This window comes from Trachypithecus francoisi, unplaced genomic scaffold, assembly GCF_009764315.1.
Source record: "Trachypithecus francoisi isolate TF-2019V2 unplaced genomic scaffold, Tfra_2.0 Lachesis_group0, whole genome shotgun sequence".
Taxonomy (NCBI): Eukaryota; Metazoa; Chordata; class Mammalia; order Primates; family Cercopithecidae; genus Trachypithecus; species Trachypithecus francoisi.
The window spans coordinates 159,669,065-159,684,440 of record NW_022681453.1 but is presented as its reverse complement, the minus strand read 5'-3'; the positions used below and the strand labels follow the sequence as shown (position 1 = coordinate 159,684,440).

Here is a 15,376-nt window from a genome sequence, read left to right as displayed (position 1 = left end):
AGAACTGTGGCATTCTAGGCAATTTAATTTTTTGAAAAGCTTTTTCTCTTGTATAATTTTTTTGAAATATTGTAATTCTCTTTTCTATTAGGTTGTCTTTCTTTGCTTATTGAAGGGACTGGGGTCTTTATTCTGAAGATCAATGATTTCGAGGTAGAACTACTGATGCAAAGAGAAGAAATCAGCCTGAATGTGTTTGGATTATAGGATAGCTGTTAACATCATGTTTGTGATTGAAAACCTAAAATAAGCTAATTTGTTTTTTCACGTACCTCTTCCTCCTAAAAGCTAAGTAAACAAAAAGACCCAGCATAAAAAGGATGAGAAGAGATTTTAGTTATTCAGTGTTTTCAGAGTTTCAACAAGGGATACAGATAGAGGCAGCCAGCGCTGCTTCCTACAGCGTTTACAATCTGGGGAGAGCACATGAAAGACAGTTTTACAGGCAAATAATTCCAGGAAATATACACAAACGTGTTTTTCAAAATACAGGTTCTTATACAAATGTGTAACTAAATACTGATTCCATAGTGGGGTGGTTATAATTGAAAGGGCTTTGAGAAAATAAGAAATGCCACTACTGAATAAAACTAGTGGTTCACCTAGCCAAAGATCCTTTCCAGCAGTACAAAAGGAAGTTGTAGGGAGAACAGAAGTAACTGTCAGATATCTTTCTAATCTGTAAATTTATCCAAAGTTTGAAAATACCATGAAGAATCTTAGGAATGCCAGTAACCAGGGAATGGGATATTTGCATATCACAACATCTACAGGCTAAATACACTCCGAATGCTTCTCAATGTGGGGAAGTATGAGAAGTTAGTAACTCTCCCAGTGTCTGGCTTCCTTTTTCCTTTGCCTTTCCCTCTCATACGTTCAATCTCCTGTGTTACAGGACACACATAAGTAGTTGGAAGGTGTTAAACTTTGACAGTAAAGCAAAATCAGAGGTAAAGGCAAATGTTTAACCAGTCTTGTTCAAATACAAGCTACTCAATGAAGAGTTTTAGGTTTAAAGAGCCAAATATTCACCATTACTGAGAAATCTCTGTTTCTCATTCTGGTGAACATTTTCACATCGCACTTTGCTACCATTATTACTCAAAGATTTGATTTAGGAGACTGAAACAAAACATGCTTTATCTGTGTGCTCTTAGAAAATCCATCCACAAGAAAGGAGCCAAGTGTCAGTTTCCAATGGGGGGAACATTCTCATGGAGGTACTGTAAAGCTAAGTCTGTCCATTTCATTTCTTGTTCTTTGACAGATTCTGTGGTGCCACCATTGTCTTGTTCAGGTTCAGGAAGCTCATTCTGAAAAGGTACAACAGAAATTCAGAACAGTAATATATTCTGCATCTTCTTGGAACTCAAGAACACTTAGCATTAAGGCTTGTGAGTTCCTAGGAACAGGCAACATAACTGATATGTGTATTCTAAAAAAGCTAAAATCATACAGGTGAGGAAATGATCAGAAGTATCACTCAAACATGGCCTGGGCCTTCTTCAATAGGGAATGATGGGCATTTTGACTCTGACACTTGTGAAGGAGGCACTGTGGCAGAAGGGTTAAGGGCAGAGGCTTTTGGAAGCCAACTAGGATCCAAGACCACAACTCTCCCATTTGCTGGGTTACTTGGGCAAGGTATGCAAACCCTTGGGGCCTTTGTTTCCTCCTTGGCAAATGGGAGGAAAAAAGAGCCATCACCTCACAAGACTACTGTAAGGATTAGGTGAGGTTAGATCAAGTGCTGAGCACTGTGTGGGGTATCTGGTGCTCAAGGAATATTTGCTATTATTATTAGCGGCTAGGAACACTGAGATGAGCCAATCCTAAATCTTCTTTTGGGGGAGCGTGATTTAAAAGAATACTAGTTTGCTGGCATATTCCTTAGACACAAGAAATGTATCCAAAAAATTACCTTGGACCCAACATGTCTTTTTTTTTGAGATGGAGTTTTGCTTTTGTTGCCCAGGCTGGAGTGCAATGGTGTGATCTCGGCTCACCACAACTTCTGCCTCCAGAGTTCAAGCGATTCTCCTGCCTCAGCCTCCTAAGTAGCTGGGATTACAGGCATGCACCACCACTCCCAGTTAATTTTGCATTTTTTTTTTTAGTAGAGATGGGGTTTCTCCATGTTGGTCAGGCTGCTCTCGAACTCTCGACTTCAGGTGACCCACCCGCCTTGGCCTCCCAAAGTGCTGGGATTACAGGTGCAAGCTGCTGCGCCTGGCCCAACATGTCTTATATTATAACAAAAATGGAGGTAGGGCAGGAAACACTGAAAATGTAACTAGTAGATGAGACCTCCCCCTAGTGGTGGAGCAGGGCAACAAAAACCCCAACAAATAACCAATTCACACCCTACCAGCAATTTTCTTAAAATGGTAAGTCATGGGCCACACTTAGTGTAGGATCTGGGATCATTTACTTGTATTTTAAATTTAAATATATTACTACTGAAACTCTGCTTTGTACCAGAGTTCACAGATACCAACATATTTCTTTTCGATTATCTTAATTTACGTTTTGTTTTATGCTTAGCAAACTGTTATGCAATATCTAGACTTAAGATTTTCCACTGGATTCTAATTTGTAGTATGTGAATATGTTTTCCCCTCTAAAATTATGCTCAATATATATTAAATGATATTTACTTATCTATATTTGAATCACACACATCTTGTTCTACAAGACAGATTCAAACATACTTGAATTTCGATTGAAAAGAGCTATCATTTATTGTAAAGCAATCAGGCCTAATAATTACTTATAGATGACTTATAGATAAACAGGTTCTTAATGAATTACTTAATTCAGAAGCAGACAACTTTGCTTAATTTCATCCTATCTGTGGTACGCTTTCTAAAATAATGTGTCTTTCATTTGGTATCTATTGTCCCATTCAGTACATGCTAACACATCAAATCGCATATATGCCTGGAAAACAAAAATAAAAGTGTCATAAACCCAGCCATCCATTATGGTGTACTGTAAAATGCCCTTAGTTCTTTGCAGCTACTCTTATCAAAAGGTGAAATTGATTTCCCCAATCTTGGATATGGATTGGCCCTGGGAGTTATTTTGGCCAACAGAATGAAGCTGTCATGCCAGTGGGCTAGTTCTTGGCCTAAGCTCCACGAAGCTCTGTGGTTTCCTCTCAGGTTGCTCTTGGAACCCTGAGACTGAGAAGTCTGGGCTAGCCCGCTGGACACCAGAGACCATGGCATAGTCACCCCATCACCCAGCGGACAGCTTGTTAACTGCCAGACATGTGAGACAGTCCTAGATTACCCAGCCTCCAGACAGTCTGTTGGCTGACTGCACGACACAAGCAAGCCTGGCAGGGATCAGCTGAGCTAGCACAGACTAGAAGTCCCTCCCAGCTGAGCTACGAAATCATGAAATAAACAGTTGCTCTTTTAAGTCACTAAGCTTTGGGGTGATTTGTTATGCAGCAAATCCTAACTGGCATACACACTGCCTTAGAATGACAGGACAAGCGAAAGGTATGGATTAGCAGCAGGGCCAAGCCAACTTTGCCTAGAAGTCAGCAGGGAAACTTCCCTCTCCTTCATCCCCTGCCACACAAATGTTCTCCAATCTGAGCTATAACATTCTCCAGAAGTAGACATCTCCTTTCTTTTCTTGACTTTGTTCAGGCCCTCCTCCCTTGCCGAGACCACCACAATAGCTTGCCAATTCGTCTCATTTGCCCCTTTTTCCATGTCACACCATCTCTAACAATGCTGCTAAACCGATTTTCCAAAAGGCAAATCTGAGCATAGCAGTCTTGCTTTTAAGATCATTCATTCCTGGATCTCCTAAGGATGAGATCTAAGTGTGGTATCAAATACCACTCTCAGTCTGATCCAAGCCCAACTTTTCAGTCTACTTACATGACAAACATATTCTTCATCCACATTGAATGACTCACCATGTCCCAAAACCTTTCAAACCTCTGGGCCTTTACACATCTGTCCCCTCTGCAGCAGCACCCTTGTCTATCCCCACTAAACTTCTGGTCCTTCTTTATGACCCAGCTTAAACATGACATTCTCTCAGAAGCCTTTCTGATGCCCACCAGGCAATCAGTCACTTCCTATATGATGTGGCTGTTTATGCCCCCACCTAGAATATTATCACAATAAGTGTTGCCTTTCTAGACCCCTCAAGGAGCAGGAACTGTATCTTATGTTCACATAGTCTTATGGCACACAGTAGGCTTCAAAAATGCTTGTGGAATGAATGAACAAAAGTTCACAAGACAGGATCTGGAACTTCACAGACCTAAGTATATGTTATATGAAGCCCTACTTATCTGCTATCAGACTTTGGGCAAGTTCCCCTTTCTGATCCTATTCTTTTCCTATAAAATGGGACTAAGAGCACCTCCCTCACAGGGTTGTTTAAGAATTAGAGATAATGTATATTTCCAACCTCAGTCCATGGCATAAAACTGGTATTCAATAAATGACATCTATAATTCTTATTATGCTCTCTCTTTTGACTATTTTCCTAAGCTTGAACTAAGCTATGACTTGTTATTTGATATGTATATTACTCACTGAACATATTACTATCTCTTAATCGTAAATGAAAATACAGATGAAGCATTTTATTTCTTTGCAAACAGCAGCGGCAGATATTCTAACTATAAGTTATATTTTATTTAATACTAACTACTCTTCTCAGGGGCAGTTGGCATGCTTTAAAGAAAAACAGTCCCATTTTCCCTTTTTTAGGCCTCTATGACATAAATAGGATTGTAAATAAACATTTATATAAGCAAACCTTTTGGATCACTTATTACATGAGGTTTAACAAACTCCCTGCAGCAGAGTTTTCCAAAGATAGGGAAGAAAAGAGTATCCAGAAGGCTGCTGGTCTAAACGCAAAAGAATACCCAGGTATATTCTGAATATTTTCCAGAGAACCCAAGATAGGTATATGCTCCAAGAATGTGAGTTTCTAAAAATGCCGAAAGACTGATGAGCCACAGGCAGGGAAGTAAGAAACAGAGCTCATATGCTGCTGCTTCTCGTTCCTCCCCATCTTGTGCATTAAATTCTCATTATTTGGTTTTTCTGGATTTCATGTGGGGGACAGAAAATGGCTCAGAAAATCTGGGCTCCAGTCCTGGCATGACTCCTAACTGACCTGACCATGCTAGCTCCCTGAACCACATTTTTCTTCAAATAAATGCTCTCCAGAGGCTTCTAGAGTTAGAGAATTCCACAGCTTTGATTTCTTTGCCACACTAGTTTATCTTCCATTGATATCCCTCCTCCACTAGTTACTGCCAGATCAATACCTTTAACCCATTCTCAGCTCAAATCATAACCTACCAGTGGTATTGCGACATCTTCATAAGGCAGCTTGTCTTCTCGCCAAGCATCATCAATCAAATCCAAGATCCTTCCATCTCTCTGAACCTCACTGTCCATTTTCCTGCAGCTTTGATCTTATCAAATCTGTAAGCCAAAGAGGTTATTTCTTAAACACAATAACTGAAGTGATGGTATAATCCACTATAACGATTCTCCAGGCTTTTTAGTCTGGGGCTACCTTTTGGCAAAAGGTTCATTTTCTCATACAGGCTGGGTGACTACTTTGATCATAGTTCCTCTCTACAACCCCAGCTGATACATATTTTATAGTGTATACTAGACAGGCATAGCCAGTTGACAGACCAGTGTCATAGAGTGTGACAGGAGAGAAACACGTTCTTAAATGAGGCCCTCAAATATTAATATGTTGCATCTCAATGTAGCTCTTCTCTTCTAACTTGAACATTCACCTTTTCCTGTTTGTGATGTCTTTGATGAGTCCCTGATTCATAATGGCCTGCTAAGTTTCCTTTCTAGCCCCTGGCTCAAACCTCAGCATTCTTAGGCACAGGAGTCACATGAACATACTGTAAAGGAAACGGCTTCCTTCCCTAAAATAGTACCCAGGCTGCGATCTGAACAAAGCACTTCTAGGTGAACACTAGTGGTAGAACCTCATACTGCTGTTTTCTCCAGTTTCTGCTTCCCTTTGGGATAGCTCCTTCCTTGGAGGTTCCTTCCTCTAATTCTTAATGCTGCACTCCCTTTAATTTCTGGCCCAAATGGCCAGGATACTTATTTAGCTCCTTGACCATGGTTGATTCCCCATTTTTCTCTGAAGCTGCTATAAAAACCCCAACAAATGACCAATTCACACCCTACCAGCAATTTTCTTAAAATGGTAAGTCATGGGCCACACTTAGTGTAGGATCTGGGATCATTTACTTGTATTTTAAATTTAAATGTATTACTACTGAAACTCTGCTTTGTACCACAGTTCACAGATACCAATATATTTCCTTTCAATTATCTTAATTTATGTTTTGTTTTATGCTTAGCAAACTGTTATGCAATATCCAGACTTAAAATTTTCCACTGGATTCTAATTTGTAGTATGTGAATATGTTTTCCCCTCTAAAATTATGCTCAATATATATTAAATGATATTTACTTATCTATATTTGAATCACATACATCTTGTTCTACAAGACAGATTCAAACATACTTGAACAGATTGAAAAGAGCTATCATTTATTGTAAAGCAATAATACATTATCTTAAACTTAAAAAGAAAGTTCGGTCTTAATAATTACTTATAGATGACAAAGAATAAATAGGTCTTTAGTTAATGAATTATTTAATTCAGAAGCAGACAACTTTGCTTAATTTCATCCTATCTGTGGTATGCTTTCTAATCCAAAAGGCTGGCTAGCTTGGAGGATACTTTTGGATTCCCTGTTTCCAAGGTTGGGCCCTGATTCATCATAGGCGTCATCCTATGGGTGCTCCCTGCTACAAAGTGACAATCCAAAAAGCCCAGAAGCCACTGGCATCAAAGGTACTCTCAATTATTCTCAGTTTCCGAGACTATGGAGACTCACACAATAAGCAATTTTGGCGGGGGCGGGGTGGAACCAACCATCTTGAGGTGCTTTTTTCAGAGCTCAGCCTGGGTGCCATTTTAAGGAAGGAAGCCTTTTCCTTTACAAGCTCAACTTCAGACATCGTCTTGCCTTGAGGATTTGTATCAGGTCTGTAGTTGGTCCCTTCCCATAGTCCAGTTTAGTGTTATCTCAGTATGTTCATGAGCTCCTGTGCCTAAGAATGCTGAGGTTTGGGCCAAGGCAGGTGGAAGTTTTTGTAAAAATGGCTCACATGGCCAGGCTCAGTGGCTCACACCTGTAATCCCAGCACTTTGGGAGGCTGAGGTGGGCGGATCACGAGGTCAGGAGATCAAGACCATCCTGGTTAACACGGTGAAACCTCGTCTCTACTAAAAACACAAAAAATTAGCCAGGCGTGGTGGCAGGCACCTGTAGTCCCAGCTATTCGGGAGGCTGAGGCAGGAGAAGGGCGTGAACCTGGGAGGCAGAGCTTGCAGTGAGCCCAGGTAGCGCCACTGCACTCCAGCCTGGGCGACAGAGCAAGCAAGATTTGGTCTCAAAAAAAAAAAAAAAGGTCACAGATGTCCCCCATAGGATAACTGCAAGATATCCCCAACACCTTGGCAAAAATTATACACAGATTGGTGTGTAGGAAAGGGTTTAAAAGATCTGGGCAAAACTTAAGCAAAACGCGCCCTGCTACTTCTGTCACCGGTGAGCCAGGTGAGGGCTTAATTAATCCAGTACTCAATAATTAACCCGCTACTACCCAGTGGATAACTCAAAGCAAGACGAAGTTTTGGTTGTACTTTTGAAGTCCCTGTCTTATAAGAGCTCCCCACTTTCCTGCTGCTACTCCTTTGTCCTTGCTGCTGTGTCTCCTGGGATACCCTTTTCCCTTTCCTCAGCTGATCCAAACCTGACTTTCCCAGGCCCACATAGATTTTCCACCTTTTAGTAAGGTTTTCTCAAATCACTCGAGCTTCAGTAGGCCTTCTATCCTTGAACTCTTGCTTCTTGTCCTAACTTAATCTACTAAACAAGCTAGGTCAGCTTTGTGATCAATTGCTCAGGTATTATTGTCTCCAACTGTTAAGTGTACATTTTGTACCCAGGATTCCTTAGTAGATCTTTCCACAATCTGGCCTCAATCTTTTTCACCTGTCCCTTCTCCAAACACCTCCAACCTTGTCACATTTTCCAGCCTTGACAGTTAAAACCCCTTTTCCACATCACTAATGCCACTCTTCCTTTCAAGATCAACGCAGGCGTCAGCTCTTGGAGGTCAACATCCCATTTCCGGGGTTAGGCGTAAAGGTGCCTTCACTCTTAAGGGGCTGGAAGGATGGAAAGCAACAAGATAATCAAGGCCCAGGGCACAGCCACCGTCCCAAGTACTGTCACATAATACGACCACTGTTTCCTGAACAACCTTTTCTTACACACGTGACAGTCCCGATGCCTGCAATGCTGTTTGTTTCTTCCTTTTTATTCCAGCGGGGAAAACAAAAAAAAAACAAAAAACAAAAAAAAAACCTTGTTCCTTGCTAGAAATGAGCCTCGCAGGCCACCACACCGTACGAGAAGCCGCCCCTCAGCCGCGGCTTCCGGCCTGAAGCAGGATGTATCAAAAGTGGAAGCGGAGACGGGGAGGTCTGGGGTGCCACGCAAGTCCCTTTCCTCCCGACACAGCGTGCAGTAAAGAAAACGGTTATGAGCGTAAAGTGACAGCCTCGGCCGATGGAAATAGGGGGAAGTCCGACACTGAGCCACGAACGCATTCCCGCGCCTCCAAAACCTAGGCTGGGGGCGCTGCAAACCCTTACCGGTACCCGGCCCACTGCGGCAGACGCTTCCTCTTGCCACGCCCCGCATCACGTGTCTGCACGCTCTTTCTTGGATTCCCGGATGTGGGTGAGTCCATTTGCTCGCGTGCAGGGGAAGTCTGGAGAAGACATTGATTCAATTATTAAAAGTGTGGGGGCAGTGGGCGGAACGAACGCGCCGACGACTGAGGCTGGACGTAAGCTTAGTGGTGGCGCGCGTGCGCAGTGCCCGCCCGAGGTAACGGCCGGAAGGCTGAGGGGTGCGCTTGCGGCAGCCCTGTAACGGCCTGTGCGCAAGTCGGAAGGGCAAGGGGCGAGCGCGTCCTGGTCTGGAGACGGCCTGGGCTGCCTTGGTGACTCTGGCTTCGCGGCCTCGTGGCTTGCGGCCGGTTCGCGCAACAGTCTGCGAACCACCAGGCGCGTCCCCGCCGGCTCGGGTCCGCCCCGCAGCCCCGTCCCTCGGCCTGGCCCGCTTTGCCCTGCACACCGGCCTAGTCCGGCATGGCGCGGCCCGGCGCGCGGTTCGGCCCCGCCAGGTGGTCAGCGTTTCTTCGGAGGCCGGGTGGCTGGGGGCGCTTCGGAGAGTGGCCAGGTGGGCGGGCGAGCTGCGTCCAGTACTCACCTTTCCCGGCGGACCCTTTCCTTTTCAGCGGAGGGACCCCAGTGTGGCCTCCCTGCCAGAGCTGCTGTCTAGCTAGTGCTGTTAGGACTACTTCATTCACGGCACAAGGAGACCCGCTCATTTAGGGTGGCATGTTAAGGTTGGCAGCTTTTAAAATAGTGAGTTGGTGTAAAAGGTTATGTTTAGTACAGCAGGTACGGAAATATGGCAGAAATCGTGGACTGAAATTGGAGAACCCTGAACTAACTGCTCCATACACACAAATCAGGGATAGAAAGAAATAAAGGACGGTTTCTTAGGAACACTTTAATCACGGAGATACTTGAAGACAGTACATTTAGGCTTATAATGTGGTTTTTCTTATGTCCTTTACGACATCAGGAGAGTAAAGATGTGTATGATGTCAGAGACTAGTCATCTTTTACAGTTTGAGCACCGTACACTAATATGCACAAAGTAGTTTTCCCTGAGCCTTATGTCCGGTTAAACTTATTAAAAGAATTTTTTCTTTTATAAAGCAGTATTGTAGGGTAGATGCTCTGTATTTATACAGTTCCTTACGTGCTTGCATTTATTTTTTAGTTAAGAGAAAATCATAAGGATCGTTGATTAGATTTCTGTTAGCTGTAGCTTAATAGAAAAACAAAGTATATATATTTTCTTATTTGGAATGCGGTGCCATTTTTAGATTAATTTTTGAGTTTGCTTTTTGACTGTGGCATGATCAGTGATCAGGGTAGTAAAAAAGGCTCTGAAACTAAAATGGGGTAGAGATTTATAAACAGACACTCTGTCTTTTAAAATGTATGTCGATGCAACTCTAAAAGTTGTAAAAATTGTATGTTGATTTTACTGATGCCATTTTCTCTCGTTAAAAGGTGGAAGACCTTTGCTTAGTCCTTTCTGTTCTAATTTACATTGTGCTGGTAGATGGTGACAGCATCAGTAGTCCACTCTGTCATTGCTTCCTGCTTTCAAAAAATGTCAACTTGACTTGGAATTCAGCTAAAGCCAACACTGAATTGCCGATCTTGATGTTATTTTAGTCCCCTGCCCGCCCCCGTCAAGAGCTAGGTTTTTCAGTTTTGCAAAGCCACACTACTGTCATTACACATACACAAATTAATAAAAATTCTCTGATGTCAATGTCCAGTCAGATTACGATTTCTTCAACTCTCTCTTAAATGTCTTTTTTGCAGTTAGCTTGTTTGAACCAAAATCCCACAGGGATCTGCCTGTTGTGTTTGGGTGATGCACATTTGACATCTTTTAATCTGTAGCAGTTCCCTCATAGCTATAGCTATGGGATTAGCCCCTATTGTTCCTTACAGTTCTAAATTTAGCAGATTGCATTGCACAGTATCCTTTTAACACGTATCTCTGTTGCCTTTATATCCTCTAAACCAGGGACCCCCTAACCCGGGGCTGCAGAGCAGAACCAGTCCGTGGCCTGTTAAGAACCAGGTTACAGAGCAGGAGGTGAGTGACAGGCGAGTGAGCATTACCTACCACCTGAGCTCTGCCTCCTGTCAGATCAGCAGTGAGGTTAGATTCTCCTAGGAGCATGAACCCTAATGTGAACTGCGCATGCAAGGGATCTAGGTTGCATGCTTATGAGAATCTGACTAATGACTCATGATCTGAGGTGGAACACTTTCATCATGAAACCATGCCCCTAACCCTCGCCATGGGTATTATTCATACTACTGAAGAAGTGGTTGGCCGGGCGCGGTGGCTCACGCCTGTAATCCCAGCACTTTGGGAGGCCGAGGCAGGCGGATCACGAGGTCAGGAATTCGAGACCAGTCTGGCCAACATAGTGAAACACCGTCTCTACTAAAAATGCAAAAAAATTAGCCGGGTGTGGTGGTGTGCACCTGTAATCCCAGCTACCCACCCGGAAGGCTGAGGCAGGAGAATCACGTGAATCCGGGAGGTGGAGGTTGCAGTGAGCTGAGATCACACCATTGCTCTCCAGACCGGGCTACAATGTGAGACTTGGTCTCAAAAAAAAAAAATAAATAAATAAATAAAAAGTGGTTTGGCCATTCCTCCCCCAAAACATTTCATATGAATGTTAACAAAAAGATATTTACAAAATTTTTTATTTCCACCCTGTCCGTGTTGAAAAATTGTCTTCCGTGAAACAAGTCCCTAGTGCCAAAAAGGCTGGGGACCACTGCTGTAAACGAGTAGTTAGATGTAGAATTGCACTGTCCAGTATTGTAGCCACCAGCCAGCTGTGGGTAATTAAAGTGAAATAAAATTAAAAATTCAGTTCCTAGGCTGGGCGCGGTGGCTCATGACTGTAATCCCAGCACTTTGGGAAGCCGAGGCAGGCAGATAACGAGGTCAGGAGTTTCGAGACAAGCCTGACCAACATGGCGAAACCCCGTCTCTACTAAAAATACAAAAATTAGCCGGGCGTGGTGGCAAGCGTCTGTAATCTCAGCTACTCAGGAAACTGAGGCAGGAGAATGGCTTGAACCCGGGAGGCGGAGGTTGCAGTGAGCTGAGATCACACTACTGCACTCCAACCTGGGCAATGGAGCGAGGTTCTGTCTCAAAAAAAAAAAAAAAAATTCAGTTCCTAACTTACATTAGCCACGTTTAAAGTGCTCAGTAACTACAGATTGCCTAGTGGCTACTTTTTGAACAGTGCAGTTATATTTTCATAATTGCAGAAAGTTCTATTGAACAGCACTGCTTTAGAAGCCTGATCAGATTTCACCCTTATATTTGTTTTTGTTTTGTTTTTTGGTGGGGTAGTTGGGGGGTTGGGCAGAAAATTTCATAGGTAATGCATTATACTTCCTATTTCATTAATTATCAGGGAAGCAGTGTCTGAGTTGCTGTTTTTTTTTTATTTTTATGATGTTAACATTAAACATTATTTTGAGTTTAGGTGTAGTTAGCTCCATCCACCCATAGTGAAATTCCCCAAGATTTTTTCACTTAATGGTGAAGTTCTTTTGTGGGGTTATATTGCCTGTATCCGTTACTGCATTAGGGATGCAACGTGGTGATTATCTAATTCTGTTGTTTCTTCAATATTTGTTAGCTGAGAGTCTTTTATGAAGAACTTTCCCTTACCAGCTGTTTACCCTGAAATACAATTTGCACAGGAAAGGCAAGAAAAATGCTTAATTCTTTCCCTCTATTTTCAGACCACAGTAATGAGTTGGTGGCCTAGCAACCTCCAAAGGTAAACATGAGGGTTTTTGCCTTTTTGTAAACCTATCATCATGAACTTATAGACTTTATAATATATTTAAACTGTTTCAACATATGGCAATTGTGTTTTTAATGCTCAAATTGTTTCATCTTTGGCCAGTGGGAGCTCCTTAAAGTTGGCTCCTGTTCCATTTGATATGACCAATAGCTTTGTTAATTTCCTTGCTTTCTGATAAATAATTTTCCTGGCTCATTGATAGATTTCTGGTCTCCAAAGAACCCTGGTTCTTTTGAGTCTGAGATAGTATTTGGAGACCACAGTCTATCTAGGTAGGAGAAGTGTTCTTGCTACTATGTTAATTATTGGTTTTAGGATTTATAGTGGCCAGAGTTAGGAAATATACATTAAAAAAACCACAAATATGCAGAGTTCACATTGTTTCCAACATTTAACATTTAAATTTCCTAAATTTAAACTTAATTTTTCAGTTTTTTCACGTTTGATTTATGTTTGTATCTTTTTTGCTGAATCTTGGTACCTAGTGCCATTAATAGAATTAGTTTTTTTCCTCATCCTATGTTATATATAATGGTTTCAAGTTAACAGCCTATTTTGTTATCAATATGATTCCTGAACAGTGCTTAGGATTTCTTTGCAATTCTCTTTTATCCTTATTTTATATGTCTCTAGGGAAGTGTATAGTAAAATTATTGTATTTAAACGGCATATGAAGTAATTTATTGTATAGTTAGCCTCTCAAATTGATATCTAGTTAGTAGTTGATTTATTTTATTTTGTTTCCAATTTTTCAGTACTGATTTTTTCCCCATTTTGATTTGTTTTATTGTATGCAAAACCTAGCATGATTCCCATAAAACAAGTACCCATAAAACAAGAACTCATAAAACAATTTAGCTTTCATCTCTGTTTCTTCCACTCTGCTTATTTTCCTTCCTTACAGATACTGTTTTTACTAGTTCTGGGTCTATCCTTCCATTAAAAAAACACATACCTAAAAGCAAATATACATGGACAAACACACCTTTCTTTCTTAGGTAAAATGTGCTATTATGTATACTGTTTTCCATCTTGGGTTTTTCACCTAGTAATATATGTCCTGTAGATCCCCTCCACGGGAGTATGTAGAGATTGTTATTCCTTTTTACAGTTTCATAGTACTCCATTGGTGGATGAATATTTAATTTGTCCCCTCTTGATAGACACTTGTGTTATTTTCTGCTATTACAAATAGTCCTGCAGTGAATATCCCTGTGGATATGTTGTTTTGCATTTTTGCCAGTGAGCCCATGGGATAGATTCTTAAAGGTAACGTTGTTGGATAAAAGGGTAAATGCCTACATCAGTTGTTATTACCAAAGTCTCCTCTATAGCAGTTGTATTCATTTTGCATTCCTACCTGTAATGTATATGAGTGCCTGTTGTCCCACAGTCTTGTCATCAGAGTATATTATCAAACATTTAATTTTTGGTTAATCTGGTATAGAAGAAAGGGTAACTTAGTGTAGTTTTAATTTATATTTCTCTTATGAGCAAGGTTGATTACCTTTTCATGTTTTTACTGTCATTTGTATTTTTCTGTGCATTGCTTCTTTATACTTCTTGCCCATGTTTCTGTAGATTTTTTTCCCTAATCTTTTATAAGCTCCTTATATAGTTGGGTAATTAACCCTTTGTGGTAAAACTTTCAGGTACTGTTGTCATTTGTCTGTTAGCTTTGCTAATAGCGTTTTTTCATATAAAAGTTTGTTTTTATGTACTCCTATTTCTCAGACTTTCTCATTGTTCTTCCTGGATTTTGAACTATAGTTTGGACAATGTTTTAAAAATGTTAGTATTTTGAAAAGTTCCTCTAGGCCGGGCGCGGTGGCTCAAGCCTGTAATCCCAGCACTTTGGGAGGCCGAGACGGGCGGATCACGAGGTCAGGAGTTCGAGACCATCCTGGTGAACACGGTGAAACCCCGTCTCTACTAAAAAATACAAAAACTAGCCGGGCGAGGTGGCGGCGCCTGTAGTCCCAGCTACTCGGGAGGCTGAGGCAGGAGAATGGCGTAAACCCGGGAGGCAGAGATTGCAGTGAGCTGAGATCCGGCCACTGCACTCCAGCCTGGGTGACAGAGCAAGACTCCGTCTCAAAAAAAAAAAAAGAAAAGAAAAGTTCCTCTAATACCTTTTTACTGGTATCAGTTTAATTAGGACCCTTTCTGGAAAATGCTTAGTAATACTGATTGTTCATTGGGAACAGCCATAGTTTATCGGCCATGGTATATTTGACACAACCATAGAGCTTTGTAATTAAAATGACACCAAGGCAGGTAAAGGGACAGAGAGCACTGTTATTCTCCTTTAGACTTGAAGGTCAGGCATATCCCTTCTCTTAGTATGTACACATTTATTCATAATTCTGTCTGGAGTTTTTATTTTCTTCCTGTGTCCCATTTTGTGAATAATTTGGTCTTGGGCATATACTCTAATATTTTTCCTGATCTGTAACATAATAAGGTTAAATTAGAGGCCCGAAGTGCTTTCTAGCTCATAAAGTCGATGTTAATGAATTTCAGAGATTTACCTATAAGACATTCTATTTGTATTCTTTTTCCCTTAAATTTAAAGTGTGTTTTCTTTGCTCCCCAAACTTGATGTAAAAGCTTATATTTCCTTTCACTATCCAATTCCAGGTTTCATTGATTTAAAACAGCCTTCATTCCAAAGGAGAGTTATAATTAATAAGTTTTGTTTGTTGATGTTTTGTTCTAACTGCAGAAATGAATAAGATTGTATCAGTGGTAGAGGTATACAT

General features: G+C 41.4%; 2 protein-coding genes across 41 annotated transcripts in view; one reads left to right on the top strand and one right to left on the bottom strand.

Annotated features, from left to right (window-relative positions):
• Nucleotides 1–314: 314 nt before the first annotated feature.
• On the bottom strand, nt 315–8,925 carry ANAPC13 (anaphase promoting complex subunit 13). Of its 8 annotated transcripts, none has more exons than XM_033212624.1 (4): nt 8,471–8,622; nt 8,096–8,271; nt 5,349–5,474; nt 315–1,313 (listed from the first exon to the last, which is right to left on the bottom strand). In XM_033212624.1, exons 3-4 carry the CDS (start codon nt 5,445–5,447, stop codon nt 1,188–1,190), a joined length of 225 nt encoding a protein of 74 aa, XP_033068515.1. In that variant the 5' UTR covers nt 5,448–5,474; nt 8,096–8,271; nt 8,471–8,622; the 3' UTR covers nt 315–1,187. The 8 variants fall into 8 exon arrangements, with proteins under 8 accessions (XP_033068515.1, XP_033068516.1, XP_033068513.1 ...); XM_033212625.1 differs by having other exon boundaries at nt 8,122–8,271; XM_033212622.1 differs by lacking the exons at nt 8,096–8,271; nt 8,471–8,622 and adding an exon at nt 8,761–8,892.
• The window catches only part of CEP63 (centrosomal protein 63), an 86,934-nt gene continuing 80,092 nt past the window's right edge, over nt 8,535–15,376 (top strand). For 5 of the 33 annotated variants that reach the window (XM_033212590.1, XM_033212599.1, XM_033212610.1 and 2 more), the window contains exon 1: nt 8,535–8,848. Coding sequence is in view for 6 of the 33 variants with exons in the window: in XM_033212586.1 (XP_033068477.1) it covers nt 9,262–9,296; nt 10,790–10,861 (107 nt within the window). In the remaining 27 variants the exon portion in view is untranslated. Of the gene's footprint in view, nt 9,353–10,789; nt 10,862–12,549; nt 12,588–15,376 lie in introns of all 33 variants that reach the window. The other 28 variants (XR_004437329.1, XM_033212601.1, XM_033212618.1 and 25 more) reach the window with 18 other exon arrangements.